The sequence below is a fragment of the Xenopus laevis genome, chromosome 3S (genome assembly GCF_017654675.1).
Source record: "Xenopus laevis strain J_2021 chromosome 3S, Xenopus_laevis_v10.1, whole genome shotgun sequence".
Lineage (NCBI taxonomy): Eukaryota > Metazoa > Chordata > Amphibia > Anura > Pipidae > Xenopus > Xenopus laevis.
Window position 1 is genome coordinate 113,781,617 of NC_054376.1, and position 22,928 is coordinate 113,804,544.

General features: G+C 39.8%; 1 protein-coding gene across 1 annotated transcript; it reads right to left on the reverse strand.

Moving 5' to 3' along the window:
* Positions 1-1,740: 1,740 nt before the first annotated feature.
* On the reverse strand, positions 1,741-22,609 carry pank3.S (pantothenate kinase 3 S homeolog). Its single transcript, NM_001093129.1, is given in 7 exon segments — positions 1,741-3,804; positions 4,940-5,065; positions 9,413-9,536; positions 11,742-11,918; positions 13,623-13,876; positions 14,142-14,494; positions 22,441-22,609. Coding segments are annotated over 7 exon segments (1,113 nt in total). The 5' UTR covers positions 22,469-22,609; the 3' UTR covers positions 1,741-3,753.
* Positions 22,610-22,928: the final 319 nt, after the last annotated feature.

The following is a 22,928-nucleotide window of genomic DNA, read 5'->3' on the forward strand; positions in this document are numbered from 1 at the left end:
ATTTTCAGGAATATGTAATAATAAATAAGCCCCTTAGTATCTGTAAAACAGCTAGCACAGCACATATTAACAAAACCTCTTTACGCATCTCAAAGATCACTGCATCCTGATTTAGGGTAAGGTCACACAGGGAGATTTAGTCACCTGGCGAATAATCGCCTCTTCTTTTGGGCGACAATCTCCCGGAATTGCTTTCCCCTGCCTTCCCACCGGCTAGAATTAAAAATGGCCAGCAGGATGGCACTTGCAGCGCTTTGTTTTCTGAATTAGCCTCACAAGGAAACTTCGGTAAAACGAAGCCCCGTGAGTGCCATCCCGCTGTAGATTTTCCAGGGGGAAAGCAATTTGGGGATATTGTCGCCCAAAAGAAGAGGCGATTAGTCACCAGGCAACTAAATCCCCCGTGTGACCTTACCCTAAAGTGGATTCATAGGAACATGCCCATTTCAAAGAGGTGCTGCACGCGGAATAGTTTCATTAGCTGCCCCATTCCCGCAAATCTTCGTTAACCTGACCCTCCAACACTGCAAAATGATCTTATACGTTGTTTCAGTGACACTGGGCTGGGGGCAGTGTGACCCTTCCACAGGCTACCGTATATACTCGCGTATAAGCCGAGTTTTTCAGCACCCAAAATGTGCTGAAAAACTCAACCTCGGCTTATACGCGGGTCATACCGTAATACGCTCCTTCCGCGGCCCCAGCAGGACTGTCTGTGACTGACTGTCACGATCCCTACCCACGTGGCGGCCATGGGCGCCGCCATTTTGGGAGCGAACGCCGGCAGGGAAGGACGCGCCGCCCGTCAGTCACAGACAGTCCTGCTGGGGCCGCGGAAGGAGCGTATAGCAGAAGGAATAAGAGGGAACATTAGGTGGGCCCCCAGGGCCTCGTCAGCCCAGATCCACTCCTGCGGCTGGCAGAGCTGCTTCTTGCCTTCACTCCTTCCTGACCTCCCCCACTCAATAGCAGCTGTAATACCCATGAAGAAGGTAAGCACTGGGGGAGAAGGGGGGGACAGAGGGGAATTTGTGGCTGGGGGCCCCGTGCGGGTGGTGGGGAGGTAGTGTGCAGCCTCTGATTCCATAGTTTTCTGTTCCATAGTTTTTGTTACTCCTTTTTCTCAAAATTGTCTACAAACTTCTCAATATGATTTTATCTGTTAAATCATTTCTTTTAAATGTAAAAATGAGCTGACTTTTATGTCTCGATATTCACATTTTGAAATCTGACATGGGGCCCCTAGGCTTATACACGAGTCAATACATTTTTCCAGTTTTCTTAGGTACCTCGGCTTATACACGGGTCGGCTTATACACGAGTATATACGGTAATTACAAATAAAAATAGGACTTCAGCCTATGGAAGGATCACACCGCCCCCAGCCTAGTGTCACTGAAGCAACGCAGAAGATCAGTTAGTGGTGTCAGAGGGTCGGCTTCACAACGGTTTGAGGGGCGGCTTTGAGTGAAAACTATTCCGCGTGCAGCACCTACTTGATATGGACACATTCCTATGGTTTTCATAGGAATGTGTCGGTATCGCTTTAAGGCTATCCTAGATATTAACAATGAAATACTAGAGTGGTATATTTAATTACAGAGCTTGGCCAAATGTTGTTATTTAAAAAAAAAAAAAAAAAATGAAAATTCACAGAATGAAGTCTCCGATTCAGAAAGGTAGCACCCGTCATGAATATCCTAAATATGCAAAATGGGACTGTAAAATAAACTCAGCCGATGAACTTTAGGTTTTATTAAGACTGTTAATAAAAATAACAGTTTTTAACTTTAAAAAAAGCTAACTTCTTTTTAAAAAAAACAAACAAAAAAAAAAAAACAGTTTGGCTCGTCTAAGTAAAATGATAACTTCATATAACAATATCTGCAATTCACTTCACTTATACAGTTTCCAGTTAGAAGGCCTTTGGGTTCACACTGTTCAGCAGCCATGTGCAACTACCCATAAAGCCACCTTTATTTCAGCAAGGTTATGGCACACGTTAAGGACACAGATACGGTCAGATAACATTTCAGCTCAATCACAGTCCTCATATAATGCTATTAAGCTTATAAACAAATACAGTACATCAAAGGCAAGTGAATCAACCTTCCAACAGCGTCATTTCCACCAATGGCAGAGCAATGTTTGATTTCATTATATTCTGCTTTAGTGTCTCACTTCTTTAGACCCCCACCAACTGGTTTTTTTTTCTTAACAAGTCAAAACTGCTGCATTTACATTTTGTATTAATTGATTTACAAAAAAAAAAAAAGGTACAGATTATGTACACATTATATACAGTATATATTTATGTACTTGTGGCAGGCACAACCCTGCTCCACTACATTGCTATGGCATATTATAAGACCCCGAGGAGTTGGTGACTCCGAGGTTACTTCTAATATCCTCATATTTTCCAACAAGGGGTACTTTAGCATAATAAGTAGGGATGCACTGATTCTGCGTTTTTCAGCAAGATTCGGCTGAATCGTTGAATCCGAATTTACATATGTAAATTAGGGGCAGGAAGGGTCATCGCGTGACTTCATCACAAAACAAGGAAGTAAAAAACTTTTTCCTTTCCCTCCTCTACTTTGCATATGCAAATTAGAAGATGGATTTGGTTCGGTATTCGGACGAATATTTCACAAAGGATTCGGCCGAATCCAAAAAAGTGGATTCGAGGCAGCCCTATAAATAACTGTCCAACATGGCAGCAACATCATATCAATAAATGGAATGCCTTGGTGTGATTTAAAATGTTTAAGATTCATTATATTAAGAAACCAATTAGATTTTATGGAAACGTGTTTCACTTATGCTGGCCGTAGACTCAAAGATCCGCTCGTTTGGCGACATCGCCAAACGAGCGGATCTTTCCCCGATATGCCACTAACGGCATGGCTATATCGGGGGTAATTCGAACGTTCGGCCGAACGATCAAATTACGATACGCCAAGGGGCTCCGACGGGCCGGTAAAAAAAAATCAAAACCTTACCGATCGATATCGTGGCCAGATATTGATCGGGAAGACCCGTCGGAAGCCCCCATACACGGGCAGATAAGATGTCAAATTGGTCTAAATGACCGATATCGGCAGTGTGTATGGCCACCTTAAGTGAAACCAAGAAACCATCTGCCGTATTCTGTAGAAATTTGATCTGGAAAAACCTCAAATCGGTCAACCGACAGGCCATTACATAGCTGATGTTGAAGGGATTTGCTATGAACACATCAGACAGAAGACAAAATTGTCATATCATACCCATCAGGTTAAAACATGGAACTTTAAGAAACAGCAATTGCATTAAAAAAAAAAAATTAAACATTTAGGACAGGCATTTACGATATGCCAGTTTTTAAAGAGAGCGACCACTGCAGAAGAAACAACAGAAGCCACGTACTGTAGTGAATTAGATGAATCTGCAGATGATGGAGAACAAAAGAAAGCAGCATTTATAGGCATAAAAATAGCTGGGCTTTGATAAATATTCTTCTGTTAAATACTGGCTCTATATACACACAACTTCATTTATAATGAGGAAACAAGAATATTTTTAAACACATTTGTGTTGTGAGGTTGGATGTAGATTAAAACAGGCTCACTGTCAATCTTCCTTGGTCTCATTAAGCAGCTCACAATGAATGAAGAAACTGTGGCATTTTATCCTTTGGTACCCATAGATGGATTTAAAAAAAAAAAAAGAATTCACAGGTAGAATGAACAAACACATGAAGGTAATGCAAAGTTAGGAGAAATTCGGCATTCCTAGGAGAGCACCAACTGCACCAAAGTAACCCTACAAAGGGGAAACAAAGTTGAAGTTATTTGCCAAAAACAACTTTTCTCAGTACATGATCCAGTGAATAACAGACACTAGCACACTTTCTATACATGGGTTCTATGTTTTTTGCCACTACAAAAATGTGGTCTACACATTCAAGAAAGCATAGAATAGGACAGCAAGAAAAATGCAGATTCTACCAGATTCTTTGATCACTCTTTTCAGCAGTGATTGTTTACCCCAAATACTATATGAAAGGGGACCCGTCACCCAAAAAAAATATTCAAAATCCTATTTTATCACATTAGTCAAGCAAAATGAACTTTTTATTAAACTATATAAATTATTTGAATCTTGTTTCCATCAGTCTGGGAATTCATAATTATAGCAAGCAGGCAGGAGCCATTTTGTGGACACTGTTATTAAGACAAGCCTTGTATCATCTCAGAATCTTGTTTGTGCACCAGAATGGGGGACCTGATGTCCATCCCCATACACTGGCTACACAATTAAATGGTAAAGAGAACTGGGGGAATGTGGGGAGAGCAGTGACATCTAGGAAGTGCTGAATGGAAAGTGAAAGTCATTACTTGCCCCGCCTCTATGCATAGAGGAGGGGCAGACAATATTTGATTGACAGCTGAGATTTTTAAATGAGTTTACAACAGCTATGAAGGCTTTAATAAAAAATATAAATTGCAACTGGGGCAATGTGGGGAGGGCAGTGACATCTAGGAAGTGCTGAATGGAAAGTGAAAGTAATTACTTGCCCCGCCTCTATGAATAGAGGAGGGGCAGGCATTATTTGATTGACAGCTGAGATTTTGAAATGAGTTTACAACAGCTATGAAGGCTTTAATAAAAAATAGAAATTGGATTTCATGTTGAATTTGAAAAGGACTTTTATTATACAGATTTGTGTCTGGGTGACAGGTCCACTTTAAAAACAAGCAACAAAAAAAAAAAAGAAGTTCTTTAACCATAGTGATCTTGTACCCCTAACTACCATAGTAAAAGCAAAAGCTACAGTCGCTTATTGGACTTTCATATATACATTCCCCTTTATAAATACCCCAATAAAACAGGGTGTACACTTCCCATAAATATATGAACCCATGAAAATATTAGATCGGAATACTCGATTACGTACCTCATGTTCCAAGAACAATGCTTTGAGCTGGCCATCCGACCAATAATCCAGTGCATATGCGAGAAGCTTCATAGAAAGTGTATTAACTCGGAGAAAATTGCCAACGAAAATAACTTTGTTTATTTTCTAGAAGACATAGAAGAAATAACGCAGAGGCTTTATATTATTCGCAAACCATTAGAAGAAAATGCATTAGAGAGGTTTGGTAGTAGCCAGAGTAGTGTCCTTTGCTTTAGGTTGCTATGGAATAACTTATCAAGAAACCTATGATCCTGAAAACTCTGAATTACGGGAAGAATATCACATCCATTTAAAGCAAATTGATTTAATGATTTTCATTTTTCTCTGTAATAATAATAAAACTAAAAACTAATTTGCTTGAATCCACATTGGTGGGATTTCTAGATCGATGGCAAAATAATCCTTTTGTGATTTTTAGTAGATTGAAACCCATTGGCCCAAGTTTCCTGATATCTGTACGATATTACACAAAAGAAATAGGGGTTCTATTTGCCAGAAATGATGTTAAAGGCATCTATTACAGCCAAATCAAACATATTATTAACAATCAGATCAGTACAAACTAAACACGTTTAATCAAACTACATAGTTTTTTTGAAAAAAACTGCAGGTTTCAAAATATCCCTTACTTTGTCAAATGGGCTCTTTCACTGCGGGAGTCCATACTGAGACTATAACATGCAAATTTCAGGAGCATGCTCAGATTATAGCACTGCCTTGAGTATTCTACCCAGAATGCCTTGTTTTAGTAAACTCCTCCACGAAAATCACGAGATTTTGTCCCCTGCTGGTGATGTTATTATGCAAATGAAGAGCACACACTAACTTCCAGCAGGTGGCAGCACTACTGAACAGCAGCTAACACACAGGTTTGGCTGATTTGAAAACTGCTTAGAAAGGTTGCTAAACAACCAAGGAATTTCAACTGAGCATGTGCGAGATTTCAGCGCTGCAGTTGGCTGTGAAGATATAGGTTGGAGGAGCCAGTGAAATCCAAGATGGCTGCCTCAACTAGAACTGCAGTGGAGATAGGGGAGATCCTGCAGAAGGTATAGTGAGCTGATAATTTACACTAAAACAATTTTGACCGTTTTAAAAATTGGATATCTTGAACTTGTCACTGAGGGGCAGATTTACTAAGCTCGAGTGAATAATTAGAATAAAAAAATATTCGAATTTCTAAGTAATTTTTTGGGTACTTCGACCATCGAATTGGTCAAATTCGATTGAATGATTCGAAGTAAAAATCGTTAGACTATTCGATAATAGAAGTACTGTCTCTTTAAAAAAAAACCCTTCGAGTTAATATTTCGCCACTTTAAACTTACCGAAGTCCAATGTTAGCCTATGGGGACCTTCCCCAGCACTTTTCTAAGCTTTTTTTGGTCCTTTGATCGATTGCTTAAAATCGTTCGATTTGAAGGATTTTATCGTTCGATCGAACATTTTGCGCTAAAATCCTTCGAATTCGATATTCGAATTGAAGGATTTTACTGCGACCCTTGATAAATCTGCCCCATAGTGTATTTACTTAGTAAATGATTTTAGTTATGATTGGTGCCCTTTAAGGTACAAAGGTGAAGTATAGTATGGGCAAAAGGGCCTGGTAAACTACTACTTTTGCCCAATCAGACGTATCTTTCATCTCTTGCAACTTTCTTGTCCTTGGTAGTTTAACAAATCCATATATAGCGTTCCCATTCATTTATATGTGGAACTTAACTGTACAGCCAATAGAAAACATAGGCACTATCATCTCTTCAGGTGATGTTTTTCCTCAGATCCTTCATAGCCCTGTACAATGCTGCTTGATCCATATGCAACAAGGCAGCACTGTAAAGAAGCCGAACGAAATGAGAATATTCATGCACTTCTTGTGGGAAACTGAAATAGGCCTTGTTGTTGGAGAACAACCTACATAAAAGTTAAATTAAAAAAAAAAAAAAAAATTGCAGAACATGTAATATTCATTAATAAAAGACCGACTTAAAGGCACTGAATTGTGCAAACAATGTACACTTGAGGCTAAGGAGTACATGTTTGTTGAAAGCAGACTTGGAATAAAGTTTTGGTTGTATAAAAACCAGATGTACTGCCAAACAGAGCCTCAATGTAGGGTGACAATCACCCAGGAACATTTTTCATGCTTGTGTTGCTCCCCAACTCCTTTTTACGTCTGAATGTTGCTCGACGGGTTGTAAAGGTTGGGGATCCCTGCTGTACACTTTAAGGTGACCCCCTTAGATATACCATGACCTGGATGAATGAGACTCTGCACAAACATTTAAGGGGATCCAATTGATGTAAACTTACTCGGGGTGCTTTTCTGAGCGTTTTGCAAGTTACAATAGTTTTCTATTTTTAGTGGTTTCTGAGATATTTGCCCATTACAGTTCTAATACCAAGCAGTCTGTGCAAAGCAGCGGAGTATAGTTACATCAATTAGTTTTAAATTCTTATATTTTTGAGATTGCCATTAGCAACTTAGGAAGCAATGGAAAAGATTCTTGGTTGAACATCTCTGCTAAGGATAGTTACATAATTACATAGTTAAATTGGGTTGAAAAAAGACCAAAGTCCATCAAGTTCAACCCCTCCAAATGAAACCCAGCATCCATACACACACCCCTGTATAGACTCACAAAATCTATAAATACTCATACACCAACTATAGATTTTAGAATCACAATAGCCTTTGATATTATGTATGTCCAAAATATCATCCAAGTCATTCTTAAAGGCATTAACTGAATCAGCATCACAACATCACCCGGCAGTGCATTCCACAACCTCACTGTCCTCACTGTGAAGAACCCCCTACGTTGCTTCAAATGAAAGTTCTTTTCTTCTAGTCTAAAGGGGAGGCCTCTGGTACGGTGATCCTCTTTATGGGTAAATAGGTCCCCTGTTATTTGTCTATAATGTCCTCTAATGTACTTGTAAAGTCTAATCATGTCCCCTCGTAATCGCCTTTTTTTTTTTTTTAACAGAGAAAACAACCCCAACTTTGACATCCCTCTAATAAGTTTGGTTGCACAACTATGCACTCTCTCTTGCTCTTTTAGATCCTTTTTAAGGACTGGAGTCCAAAACTGCACTGCATACTCCAGGTGAGGCCTCACCAGGGACCTAAAAAGAGGCGAAATTATGAACTTTATTTGCTTTAGTAGCCACAGAATGACACTGCCCAGAATTAGACGACTTGTTATCTACAAAGACCCCTAGATCCTTCTCATTTAAGGAAACTCCCAACACACTGCCATTTAATGTATAACTTGCATTTATATTATTTTTGCCGAAGTGCATAACCTTGCATTTATCAACTTTGAACCTCATTTTCCAGTTTGCTGCCCAGTTTTCCCAATTTAGTTCAATCACTCTGCAAAGTGGCACAATTTTGTATCAGCAAAAAAAAAAAAAAAAAAATCAGTACTTTCAATGCCCACCTCCAGGTCATTAATAAACAAGTTGAAAAGCAAGGGACCTAGTACAGAGCCCTGCGGTACTCCACTAACAACTCTGGTCCAATTAGAAAATGTTCCATTTACCACCACTCTTTGTAGTCTATCTTTTAGCCAGTTCTCTATCCAGGTACAAATACTATGTTCCAGGCCAACATTCCTTAACCAGTAACCTTCTGGTTGGCACTGTATCAAATGCTTTAGCAAAGTCTATGTAAATCACATCCACTGCCATCCCAGAACTGAGGTCCCTGCTCACCTTCTCATAAAAAGAAATTCAATTAGTCTGGCAAGATCTATTATGTAAAGAAACATGCTGGCACAAACTCATCTATTATTTGCAATAAAGTAAAGTATCTTATCCCTTAATACCCCTTCGAAAAGCTTTCCTACCACTGATAACAGACTAACTGGCCTATAGTTTTGAGGCCGAGAGCGGGATCCATTTTGAATGGCGGCACCACATTAGCAATTCGCCAGTCTCTCGGCACCGCGCCAGAGCTCAACGAATCCTGAAAAAGTAAGTAAAGATGTTTGCCAATCAGAGCTAAGCTCGCTTTGTAATTTTGGATTCAGAATTTTAGCAGTTTCTGGGCATAATAGATTTCAAAAAATTTGAGTTTTTTTCACTAAAAATAAAGCCCAATTAGGAAAAAATGGAGTTTAACAAATAACCCCCTAAGTGTTATAGGGCCATCACGTAAAAAATACCTCTTTAAATATGAAGTGTTTCAATACTATGAACAACATAACACATTGGGCATTGGTTGTTCTGAGAACTGAATGGCTACATTAATATTTGAAATTTTACTTTAATGGAAGTTAAAACATACTAAACTACATAAAAACCTATTGGCCAGCCATTCAAGGGTTCAACTCTGTGTCTCACTTTTACAACGCCCCTTTTTATAAGTTACAATTAAAATGAGAGTTTTAAATTATAAACATCTGAAATTTTCATGAAATTAAAACTGAGCAAAACACAACTTACCTCATTAACAGCAGACATTCTTGCAATTGATCCAATGTTATTTGTTATGGTCACCAAAGTGGCACGAGCCAGATCTTCCTTACTGACTGATTCCTGCTTATCTTTATAAATCATGTTCCCAAAACTGAAAATTAAGAGAAAACCTGATTACATCCCAATATAGCTTGAACAGAAAAGCTACTAAACAAAACCAGTAAGCATCTGCCATGAATAATGGCTGACATTTCTGCAATTCTTTGAATCTGTCCAGGTATGGATAGTCTGCTAAAAATACATGTAATACACAAAGCCAATATTATTCTTCTGCCACCAATAAGGATTCATGCAGCTTAGATTTGGATCAAGTACAAGGTACTGCCTTATTATCATTACAGAGAAAAAGGAAATCATTTTTAAAAATTAGAATTATTTTCTTAAAATGTATTCTATGGGAAATGACCATCTCATAATTCAGAGCTTTCGGAGCTTTGGAGACATAATTGCATAGTTTATTCCAGTAACCCATAAGAACTAATCACCACATAGCATTTACTGGAAAAGGGATATGGTCATGGGAAACACTTTTTTTCAAAATGCATCAGTTAATAGTGCTGCTCCAGTAGACTTCTGCACTGAAATCCATATTTCAAAAGAGTAAACAAGATTATTTTATATTTAATTTTGAAATCAGACATGTGGCTAGACGTATTGTCAGTTTCCCAGTTGCCCCCAATCATGTGACTTGTGCTCTGATAAACTTCAGTCACTCTTTACTGCAAGTTGGAGTGATATCAACCCCCCCCAGCAGAACAATGGGAAGGTAACCAGATAACAGCTCCCTGGTAGATATAAAAACAGCACTCAATAGTAAAAATCCATGTCCCACTGCGACTCCTTCAGTTACATTGAGTAGGAGAAAATATCCTGCCAGAAAGCAGTTCCATCCTAAAGTGCTGGCTCTTTCTGAAAGCACATGACCAGGCAAAATGACACTTGCTGGTTCAGGAATGACATTTTACGTGGTAGAGTGAATTATTTGCAGTGTAAACAGTGTAATTTAGAAATAAAATATACATCATAAAAATCATGACAGAATTCCTTTAAATTCTGGTTATCCAGTCACAAGGGTTTTAAGTCTGAGATACATCACTTTGCTGTTTTGAGCAGTTGCATAGCAACAAAATTGGTGACTAAGAAACTTTTGGGTTTATGTAACAAAAACAGCACTCAATAGTAAAAATCCATGTCCCACTGCGACTCCTTCAGTTACATTGAGTAGGAGAAAATATCCTGCCAGAAAGCAGTTCCATCCTAAAGTGCTGGCATTTTCTGAAAGCACATGACCAGGCAAAATGACCCGTGATGGCTGCCTACACATCAATACTACAATAAAAACGAATACACTTGTTGTGTTAGGAAATTTACATGGTAGAGTGAATTATTTGCAGTGTAAACTGTAGTTTAGAAATAAAAACTGCACCATAAAAATCATGACAGTATCCATTTAAATATTGGATTGTGAGACATGGGTTATTAGATTTACAGTAAAGTTTTATTAAATTTTCCTTTCTCAAACAACTTTACAACGTTTATCAGAAGAGCATTCCTTATTGCTGATCCACATTGAAAGCGGCCTAATAAACCAATCAAATCAGTTTGTCTCCCACATTTGTAAGTTGTTTGCAGCAGAACAAAATGTTGAGCTTACAAACTCCCAAATAAAATATAATGGGACTTATGTATACAGTGTCAGGTTTATTAATATACGCATTCCCGTTTTGTCGCAACTGGCTGAAAAATAGTGGAGGAAAAATTCATAAGTGATTGTTATCTGTAAACATTTTTTTTTTATGTTCACAGAACAAAGAAAACAAAAAATGATTAAATGGTAAAAATAATAAATCTGCCCTCAAGTGTGAAAGTAGGGAAATCATTTAGTTTGCAGAGTTTAACCAACCGAAGTCATTGAAATGCTAGTGAAAGAACATGTTAAATTCCCATGAATAGGTTTACAATAATATTGCAAGTTTGATGCTTTATTTAATATATCGACTGAATGCAATTTTTTTCCAAAAATATAAATAAATCAGAGCTGAATTTATAAACCTTTTGTTTTACTTCAAATCTTAGTATAATAAATTGAATGCTATAAAATGTGCAAAATCACTTGAAAATGCAAAAGTTACAAGACAGATAAGCAGCATCAAGAAGAAAAAATAGTCAAAAATAAAGCTACAGCTATAAGAAGAGAAATAAGCAGAATTTTGATCCAGTTGCGAAGTTCAAAGTAAAGTACACTATACCAAATACAAATTAAATGCAGAAATGACACAAACATTAAAATTATTACCTGGATGCAACCGCCCAACCAGGGAGTCCAAATCTTTCGTAGTCTCCACCATATATGTCCCGGACTAATTTATCAGCGTTGGTGCTGTCCCCAGCTGAGGCCATTTCTAAAGCTTCTTCAAAACTTTCACAGCCGGTCAGTAAACTGCAGAGGCCAAGAAATGTCCCACCACCTAGGCTATAAGTGGCACAGCATAAATATAAGTCTCAGTTCTTCCTGCACTGGTTCCATTTAATGCAGTATAATACCTAAACCTGCAGATACGCAAGTAAATGTGCAGTGCTTCACCTTATGAACACTATAATTTAAGACAATAAGAATCTAAAGGCACTAAAAGGAAAACTATACACCTCAAACAATTTAGGGCTCTATAAAAAATATATTGCATTAAACAGCTTATATGTAAACCCCTGCTTCAGGTAAATAAACCATTTTCATAATAATATGTTTTAGTAGTATGTGCCATTGGGTAATCATAAAAAGAAAACTGCCATTTTAAAAAAAATAAGGGCAGCACCCTGGGATTGTATGATTCACGGTGCACACAAACAAACTATACTGGTTAGGTTACATGGGCCAATTAATAGACAGCATTCTGTGTTTTGCTTCCACACTTCTTCCTGTTACAGTTAGAGCTGCAGCATTTCTGGTCAGGTGATCTCTGAGGCAGCACACTGACCATTACAAAATGGTGGCTCAAGGCAAGAGATGTAAAAAGGCAATATTTACTTACATATATATACCAGTTTTATATGATTCTTTGATATGCCCTTAATTTGATATAAATGATCTGTTGCTCAAGTATTCATTTTGGGGGTATAGTTTTCCTTTAAGTGCAAGTACGATATTTTCAATAGACATGCCAAGTCTGAATAAATATAACATAATAATGAATGGGTTAATATAGTCAGACACTCTGGCCAAAATATTTGCATTTTACCATATATGGGGACCCCACAGAAGGCAGTGTGATTCGGCTTGGAGTGTAATACCATTGACTCATGGTTGGTGTTGTTAGATCATATTTTAGAACCACTGGGTTGACCCAGAATAAGAAGGCAAGTTACTAAGCAAGCCGCAACTGAAAAGGATGATACTCCAGTTATGGTTTGTTTGCATGGACCTTGTGGTCTGCTGAAATCTGACCTAGCACAAATTGTATGTGATCCACTTCTTTGGCTTGTAAGAGCCAAGAAGTAGGGAATAAGTGTATAAAAAGAATTATGATGGTTAATAAAATATTATTCAGTAAAAGCATTAAGTGGAAATGATTCTTTCAATACAATCCCTTTGTGAGGCTCTTGTGAGCTCATACAAACCGATATGCCTCAAACTATAGTAGTTTGAAAGCCAACATTTTAAAGGAGACATAGGATAAATGAAAAAATCCCTAATTGTCTAGGCAATTATGAGTAATATATGATGTTGCTTTTTTAATATTATCTTTAAAAATCGCCCCTTTATTGGAGTTTGCTATAGATGTTCTCTGCTCCCTGCTTCAAATGAGGGGCGGGCGTGTCCTAATGGTCCCTGCCAGAAGCACAGTAGGAGGGGGACAGCCAATCACAACCCTGCAGACACACAAGCACAGACAAACTTCAGTTCCCTATCAGGTACTGCTAGCTGCTGATTGGTTCCTGTCCCACAATGTAGTGAGCCGAGTGCCGCCGGCTCCCCTGCACAGCCTGGGAATTCAGGGAGCAGGAAGTGGAAGAGAAAGGAGGGATTATTAGGGTTTTTGCTGAAATATTCAATAAATCAGCCTGAAACACTACTTTTTTAAGCACAATTCTACTATAGCTAAATGAGTATAATGCACAGTAACATTAATTTTTTTTATAAACAAAAAAGTACATTTTTATCTTCGAATAACTTTAGTACCTTGTGCCACAAACTCTTTTATAAGAATCTTTGGACTGAACTGCAAGGATGCTGACTCCAGATCCAATGTTCACAACCAGTAAAGGATATGGATCATCAAGGTTAAAAGGCATCTTTTGGCATCTTTCTGGGTGAGAGGCATTCTCAAAATAATAACACTCTGCTTGCCCGTTAAAGCTGAGCGAGTCTATGTACAGCAAACCTTTAACAAGGCTATCAAGTTCATCCACTTTGTGTAGCTGAAGATTCCCAATCTGTTTGGAGGAGAAAGAGATTTTGATCAAACAATATATAGCATTAAATCTCAATTTTGCTACATTGGCCAAAATAAGACCCATTCTTTCCATTAGCTGAAAGTGATACTCAACAAAGGATAAGGAACGTCAAATATTTTTTGATTTTACCAAGTTGCCATGTGCTTGGGGCAAGGCATCCCTGTGCATCCCCTTCCAGCCTAAAGCTAAGAGTGGGAAGTTCCATCAGTGTGTGCGTTTGTGTAAACATTAGTAAGAGACATACCATTCGGAACTCTTCTTCAAACTTATAAGCACCACCTCCTGTTGCACACAAGACTGTGTGCAACGTTGAAAAATTCTTATCTCTGGCCATGTGAATGAATGTAGGGAGATCTTGAGTTGGAAAGCGAATAAAATGTAAATTTCCTCTTCTACCAAAAAGAGTTAAGTCTTTCAACTCCAAATGAACATCTCTGATGCCTGTGGAACCATAGGCGACATTGGACGTCAGATATTTACGAATGCTCTTCAAGCTTTCAACTTCTTCTTGTTCTTCTTCTGCCGTGATATCGATGGGTTCAAAATAAACAAGCTTTACCAAAGTTCCACCAATATCCATGCCAAACCATGGAAAGGCTAAATGCAGAAAAAAACTAGGGTTAGTTAGAACATTATAAAGCGATTAAAAACATAATTAAATGTCAATGTAATTTTCCTTTTTTTTTTCCTTAGAATGTAACCCTTAGGGTCTGACCACAAGGGCAGATTCGGGGAGATTAGTCGCCAGGCGACAAATCTCCTCTTCTTCGCGGTGACTAATCTCCCGATCTGCCTTCCCCCGGCTAAAATGTAAATCTCCCGGAGCCTGGTACACGTAGTGCTTCGTTTTCCGAAGTCGGCCGAATTACAGGCGACTTCGGAAAACGAATCGTTCCATGTGCCTGCCCCCAGGCGATTTACATTTTAGCCGGCGGAAGGCAGATCGGGGAGATTAGTCGCCGTGAAGAAGAGGAGATTTGTCGCCTGGCGAATAATCTCCCCAAATCTGCCAGTGTGGCCAGACCCTTAAAAATTCCACACGGCGTTAAAACACTAGGGGGCTTATTTATCAAAATCCAAATGTATCATTATTTTCTAAAATATACTCCAACCAAATCTGTTCTGTTATTTATCAATACATTTTCAGTGCAATATCAGTGCGGGAAAAAACTCGTATTAAAATTCGAATCGTACGACTTTTAGAAAACCACAAAATCTTCGGATTTTTGCACGAAATCCAGCGCAAATCAGGATATCTTTGGGATGTCTCCCATTGACTTATATACAACCTTGGCAGGTCTGAGATGCCGGATTTTTTTTTTGAAAAGTATCTTTTATTGGTCAACTTGGTCATATACACTGTAAGTAAATATTATAAAATCAATACATTAATGGTATTGTTCAGTATAAAAATAAAAACTAAACAGATATGCTGTCAAAATAAAAAATGTTTCTAATATAGTTAGTTGGGCAAAAATGTAATGTATAAAGGCTGGAGAGACTGGATGTCTAACATAATAGCCAGAACACTACTTCCTGTTTGCAGTTCTCTTTGTTACCAGTCAGTAACCAATCATTGATTTGAGTGGGGACGACATGGGTCATAAATGTGCTTTTTAATCTGAGCTGAATGCTAATGATCAATTGCAAACTCACTTAACAGTTATGTACCATGTGGAACCCCTTAAAGTCACTGACTAACTCCGAGAGCTGAAAAGCAGGAAGTAGTGTTTATACATTACATTTTTGGATAACTATCTTTATTAGAATTTTTTTTTTTTTTTCCACTGAACTGTTCCTTTAAACTATAAAAGAAGAAAATGTTTTCTCCTAAGGAATGTAACATTATACAGCAACATTGCTGACTTTATAATGTACATCAAGGAATGTCTCCTCAACCGTAGTCATTTTAAGGCATTAGAAACAACTGATCTTTAAACTCTGCTCTACATGTCACACTCATAAAAATCTACAGAACAGCTGATTATAGGTGAGGGAGTTAGATATTAAATGGTGAGTAATAAAATGAATATTTATAGGCAAATAAAAGTCTTTTGAATAACACTAACTGAATGCCATTAAATGACCGTCATGAATCATAACATTAGAACGAATATGGCTTATTAGATATTATGCATAGTGACCCCTATGGAAAATGTACACATGGTATGTCCTACAACAGTGGTAAAACACTGGCACATTAAACATTGATTTGACCTGCTACCACTTGTATGTATTTAGAGACATGAACTGGATTTACATACCTTCCAAACATTTTGAATAAGAGGGACACAAACAATTCTCGCGCATAGAAATATGTTTTGGCCACACCCACTCAATGGGAACACCCCCAAACGAACGGCTATTTTAAAAAACACACCCCTTTCTCTTGGTTGGAATGGCAGCATCAGAGATACAGTGTACTACAATGAATCTACAATGAGCCTCCCCCCTGCTCATTCATTGTAGTACTGCTTTTGCTGAAGTTACTAGGGGGAGAGGGTGGAGGAGGGGGCAGTTGCAATTATTAGTTACACCTCACAGCAGTATCAGGGCTGCCTCAAACGAGTTATACTTTAAGGGTAGGACTACAGTCATTTTCGGTGCAATCCAACGCGCTGCGACAAATCAAATGGGACGGAAATAAGGTAAGAGATAGAAATGGAGGAAGTCGCAGTGTTTATCCAACGTGACAAGATTGTCGGATGCATCTGACAGTCGTGTCGCGTTGGATCAACGCTGCAACTTCATCCGACATTATTTACTCATCTTATTTCCGTTGCATAGGTTGTCGCAGCATGCAGGGTCGCCCCTTATTACTCCATGTAGTCCTACCCCAAGTGCCTGGCATGCTGGGCTTAACTAGTTTATTACATTGAGTGTGCTTCATTGGCCTGAACAAGGTTAGCAAACCGTTAATGTAATTTTGAAAGGTTAAAAAAAAAAAAAAAAAAAAAAAAAAAAAAAGGGAAATTGAGTAACATAGTAACATAGTAACATAATAACATAGTAACATAGTAAGTAAGGTTGAAAAAAGACATGTCCATCGAGTTCAACCTTTTTTTTTTGTTTTTTTGTTTATTAACTACCTATCTGCCAGTTGATCCAGAGGAAGGCAAAAAACCCATCTGAAGCCTCTCCAATTTGCCTTAGAGGGGGAAAAATTCCTTCCTCCAAAATGGCAATCGGACTAGTCCCTGGATCAACTTGGACTATGAGCTATTTCCCATAACCCTGTATTCCCTCACTTGCTAAAAAGCCATCCAACCCCTTCTTAAAGCTATCTAATGTATCAGCCTGTACAACTGATTCAGGGAGAGAATTCCACATCTTCACAGCTCTCACTGTAAAAAACCCCTTCCGAATATTTAGGCGGAACCTCTTTTCTTCTAATCGGAATGGGTGACCTCGTGTCAGCTGGAAAGACCTACTGGTAAATAAAGCATTAGAGAGATTGTTATATGATCCCCTTATATATTTATACATAGTCATCATATCACCCCTTAAGCGCCTCTTCTCCAGCGTGAACATCCCCAATTTGGCCAGTCTTTCCTCATAGCTAAGATTTTCAATACCTTTTACCAGCTTAGTTTCCCTTCTCTGTACCCTCTCTAATACAATAATGTCCTGTTTGAGTGCTGGAGACCAAAACCTAGTGCAGTCCCATTAAGGGTATAAGTGGCTTGGATATTTTTACATCCCAGGTGCAGGACTTTACATTTATCAACATTGAATCTCATTTGCCACTTAGCTGCCCAGATTGCCAGTTTGTCAAGATCCTGTTGCAAGGATGCCACATCCTGGATGGAATTAATTGGGCTGGATAATTGTGTCATCTGCAAACACTGATACATTACTTACAACACCCTCCCCTAAGTCATTAATGAACAAGTTAAATAAAAGTGGACCCAATACTGAGCCCTGGGGGACCCCACTAAGAACCTTACTCCAAGTAGAGAATGTCCCATTAACAACCACCCTCTGTACCCGATCCTGTAGCCAGTTTCCTATCCATGTGCAAACGACTTCATTAAGCCCAACAGACCTTAGTTTAGAAAGCAGTCGTTTGTGGGGCACAGTATCAAACGGTTTGGCAAAATCCAAATAGATCACATCTACTGCCCCCCCACTATCCAGAATCTTACTTACCACATCATAAAATGCAATCAAATTCGTCTGACATGACCTATCCTTCATAAAGCCATGCTGATTGTTGCTCATAATGCCATTCATTAGGACAAAATTTTGAATGTGATCCCTTAACAAGCCTTCAAATAATTTGCCCACCACAGATGTCAAGCTTACTGGCCTATAATTGCCAGGCTGAGATCGTAATCCCTTTTTAAATATTGGAATAACATCAGCTTTTCTCCAATCCATAGGCACCATACCAGATGACAGTGAATCTGAGAAAATCAGAAATAAGGGCTGGTCTAAAACTGAACTAAGCTCTCTTAGAACCCGGGGGTGTATGCCATCAGGCCCTGGAGCCTTGTTTACATTAATTTGTATTAAAGCTTTTTGAATCATATCCTGAGTCAGCCACTGACTAGATTGAGCTGAACCATTCGTGTAGTTATTAAGCGAGCCTGTGAACCCAGACTCCTCTATTGTATACACTGAAGAAAAGAACTGATTTAACACATTTGCCTTATCTGTATCTGTTACAACCATACTGGTACCATTATTTAATGGAGCAACACTCTCAACCTGCATCTTTTTACTATTAATATATTTAAAAAACTTTTTAGGGTTAGTTTTCACCTCCACCGCAATTAACTCTTCATTTCTTTTCTTAGCCTTCCGGATTGCTGATTTACAACATTTATTACAGTGTTTATATTCATTAAATGCAGCTTCTGTCCCTACAGATTTGTAGTTTTTAAATGCCTTTCTCTTCTTTCCCATTAACATCTTTACCTCTGTATTAAGCCACACAGGATGATTCTTAGAGCTTCTACGTTTAGTCCTTAAGGGAATAAATTGAGAACAGTAATGATTTAATATCATTTTAAAGGACAACCATTTCTGTTCTGTGTTTTTAGCTGAAAACCTAATGCCCCAATCAATGCTCTGTAGGGCAGCCCTCAAGGCACTAAAATTAGCTTTGGCAAAATTCATGGTTTTTGTTGCCCCAGTATATTTTTGTTTTTTGCACCAGACATTAAAAGATATAACATTATGGTCACTATTACCCAGGGGTTCAATGACTTGCACATTTGCTATAAGTTCTGGGTCATTTGAGATCACTAAATCAAGAATAGCATTTTTTCTGGTTGGCTCCTCAACAACCTGTGCTAAAAAATTGTCGTGCAATAAGTTTATAAACTTGTTCCCATTAACTGATCTAGCAGTACCGTTGCTCCAGTCAATATCTGGGTAATTAAAATCCCCCATTATCATTACTTTACCTAAACTAGCAGCCTTTTCTATTTGCATTAGGAGCTTTGTCTCTTCCTCCTCACTTACATTAGGGGGTCTATAGCATACTCCTACAATTAATTTGCTGGATTCTTTACAATTGGTGAAGAACTCCACCCATACGACTTCTGGCCCCTCATTTTCTAACATAACCTCCTCCTTTATATGAGCTTTTAAATCCTGCCTAACATACAGACATACCCCTCCTCCTTTTCTATTGCCTCTGTCCCTCCGAAACAAAGTAATTTCCCTTTTTTATTATTTTTTTTTTTTTCACCTTTATTTTTCTTTTTTTACCTTTCAAAATGACATCGAGAAACCACATCCAAATCTAGCCCCGTTTTGCTCAAAGTTTCGCTCATGCCAAAGTTGATCTTCAAGTTCTTGGCAAAAAAAAAAAAGCAGTGACACTCAGTGCTGAGCTCTTCCTACAACAGCAGCAGAACAGCTACAGAGCAGCAGAAACAATGGCGTCACAGAGCAGACAGGAGACATCGGCTCACTTCTTGCGCGAGGATTTAGGTCTGAGCGGAGAAGGCGCAAAGCACCACACGGACCGGAAAGAGAGAACGCGGGGGACAACTTCTCCGGAAAGTGCAGAGAAAACCCGAAGCAAAGACAACTTGTCGGAAGAAGCCAGGAAGACCCGAACAAGAACAAAGACTAAAGCTGGCTAGGCAGGACATCTTAACTTAGTATCCGAGACGGCGGGAGAGGCAGCGGAAATCAGGACAGTTGGGAGGTATGGATTTAGCCTGTGTGCACAGTGCCAGGCAGATCCCATTCAGGGCAGCAGTAGGTGGTGTTGCTGTTTTTATGCCGGCTGAGAAAACACGAGTGATATTAGCCAAAGGCACTTGGTAGACAGGAGAGCAGTTGCAAATAAAATTCCCACCTCTGACTGTCATTGCTCTTTACTTGTTTCATACGAACTAAAGACAATTGACCGAACATGAAGCAGTGAAAAGTGGCCCTCAAGGCCAAAATACTAGGTATTCTCCTCCAGAGTGTAGCAACAAAACAACTACACCACCTCCCAGAGGGCCTAAGCCATACAGCACATCACTGGGCTACTATCTTGCACTGGTAAAAATGGTGTTTGCTTCAGAAACACTACTACCATGGATACATATGCCAATATGTTGTCACTGGGGTAGCCATTCAAGGTGAAGACGGTTGAAAGGCTGAAGTTTACATAGAACAAACAAGCCCGGCAGAATACAATGGGTTTAGTTCTTACACAGGAAGATTAACAGGGGTCAATGCAATTCATCTGTTGACAAGAAACGGTTTATTTGTAGATGTTAAATACAGCTTTTGATTAATGGTCCTTTAAACCAGCGCCCGAAGTTAGCAACTTCGGGCGACTTTAGAAAACGAAGCGCCGCGTGTGCTTTAGCGTAGGCAACTTTCCATTAAGTTGGACGGGAAGACACGCGAAGGCAGTCGCCAAGACGAAGAGGCGATTAGCCGCCAGGCGACTAAATCTCCCCGAATCTGCCTGTGTCACAACTCTTAGGGCTAGTCCACACGGGGAGATAGCCATGCGTTTGCGGCGACAAAGCGCCGCGCCAGTCGCCGCGACCGGCGCAGGCGACAGTTTTGTATGGGCGCCTATGTAAAAACGCCTGTGCTAACCACACGAGGCGATGCGCTTTTCAACAGTCGCCTGAAAATGCCTCGCCAGGCTTTTTCAGGCGACTGTTGAAAAGCGCATCGCCTCGTGTGGTTAGCACAGGCGTTTTTACATAAGCGCCCATACAAAACAGTCGCCTGCGCCGGTCGCGGCGACTGGCGCGGCGCTTTGTCGCCGCGACCGCAAACGCGTGGCTATCTCCCCGTGTGGAATAGCCCTTAGGATGAAGACACATGGAGCTACTAGTAGCAGCTACTTGTCAAGGCTAAAAAACACCTGAAAATACCCTGCCATCAACAATTCTGAGAATTGCCTCTGCTAAACCACGCGTAGAGACCGTTATCAGTAAATGATCAGGTTTGTCTATTTTTGCAGCCATGACAAGTAGCTACTACTAGTTGCTCCATGTGCCTTCAACCAAAGGGTGAGGACACACAGAGCTACTAGTAGCAGCTACTTAAAGGAGAATTCAACCCATAATAAAAAAAACCCTGGGTAGAGCCCCCTCCCCCCATGCCCCTAATTTTTTACTCACCCCTCCATGCAGATTCTGGTCTCGGAGTTCACGGCAGCCATCTTCTTCTACACCGGTAATCGTTGTGTCTTGACGGCCTTTTCGGCGCAATTGGACTAAATTTGCGGCCCCAAGCAACTGTGCATGCGCTGAAAGTCACGAAAATTTCCGAAAGTTTTTCGTAAATTTTCGTGACTTTCGCACATGCGCAGTGGTTCAGCACCAGAAATTTACTCCAACTGCGCAAACTTCCCGAAAAAGACAGAAGAAAGAAGATTGCGCCAGTGAACTCCGAGGCCAGAATCTGCACCCAGGGGTGAGTAAAAAATTAGGGGCATTTGCCCATGGGGGGGGGGGGTGTCAGGGGGTCTACCCAGAGTAGGGGGCGAAGGGTTTTCTTTTTTTTTTTTTTTTAATAACGGGTTGAATTCTCCTTTAAAGGGGTTGTTCACTTTTGAGATAACTTAGTATGGTGAAGTTAGCTTTTTTATTCAGCAGTTCTTTAATTTGCATTTCAAGCAATTTAGTAGCTAGGGTCCAAAGTACCCTAGCAACCATGCATTAATTTGAATAAGAGACTGCAATTTGAATAGGAAACGCCTGAATAGAAAGGTGAGGGCAGCTGATTTTGGCCTAAAGGGGGCCACGCATTTTTGCGGCTACACAGGAGTCAAATGCATTTCATATATTTAAAAAAAAACTAAATTGTAAATCGGAAAATTCTCTTACAAAGTTGCATATTTTTTGCAGTTAAATCATTTAGTCCTAGTCTCTAGATAAACAGATAAAAGACATCATTCGCCTATATTGTGCTACTGGCCCTTTAAACCTAATGTCACTCGAATAAGCCAGTGGCCTGGGAGTAGAAACAGGATAAAAAGCGAGTCCTATAGAGGGGGGTCCGGGAGAGCCTAAAGGCCTGCTCGGGATAAAACAGATTAGACGTTTCCCACGGATCCCCCCCGCACTTACACGGAGCCTTTACATCCTTGATCTTCATGTCTGTGTGCGGCCACGGCGCTTCTCTCACTCCCCGGGCAATACGTGACGCACAGTCACAGCACTGACGGTGAAGGCTGGGGAGGAGGGGCTTAACTGCGGCACAGGTAGTGTAGAAACCGATGTTGATGCTACCTGCTCACTGCCCCTCCGACCCGAGCTTCCACCCTCCAGCCTCTATATAAGCATCGAGTTCCTTAGCTGTGGGTTGGACGTTCCGATCACGCCAGTCACCTGATCGCACCACGTGATTTGTCCGGAACAGCGAGAGGAAGAGTCGTGTAGTGACACAAGCGAGTAAAGCTGGGGAAACGTTGAACATGAATGGAGACGTCATGTCACGTGACGGAAAGGTCCCGTATGTGATAGTTGCGATTAGGCGTTGGTTTTACAGCCAAGGCTGAGAAAATGGCCTTTGTATAAACAGGACTGTAGGAAATCTCTCGCAGAGAAACACAAAA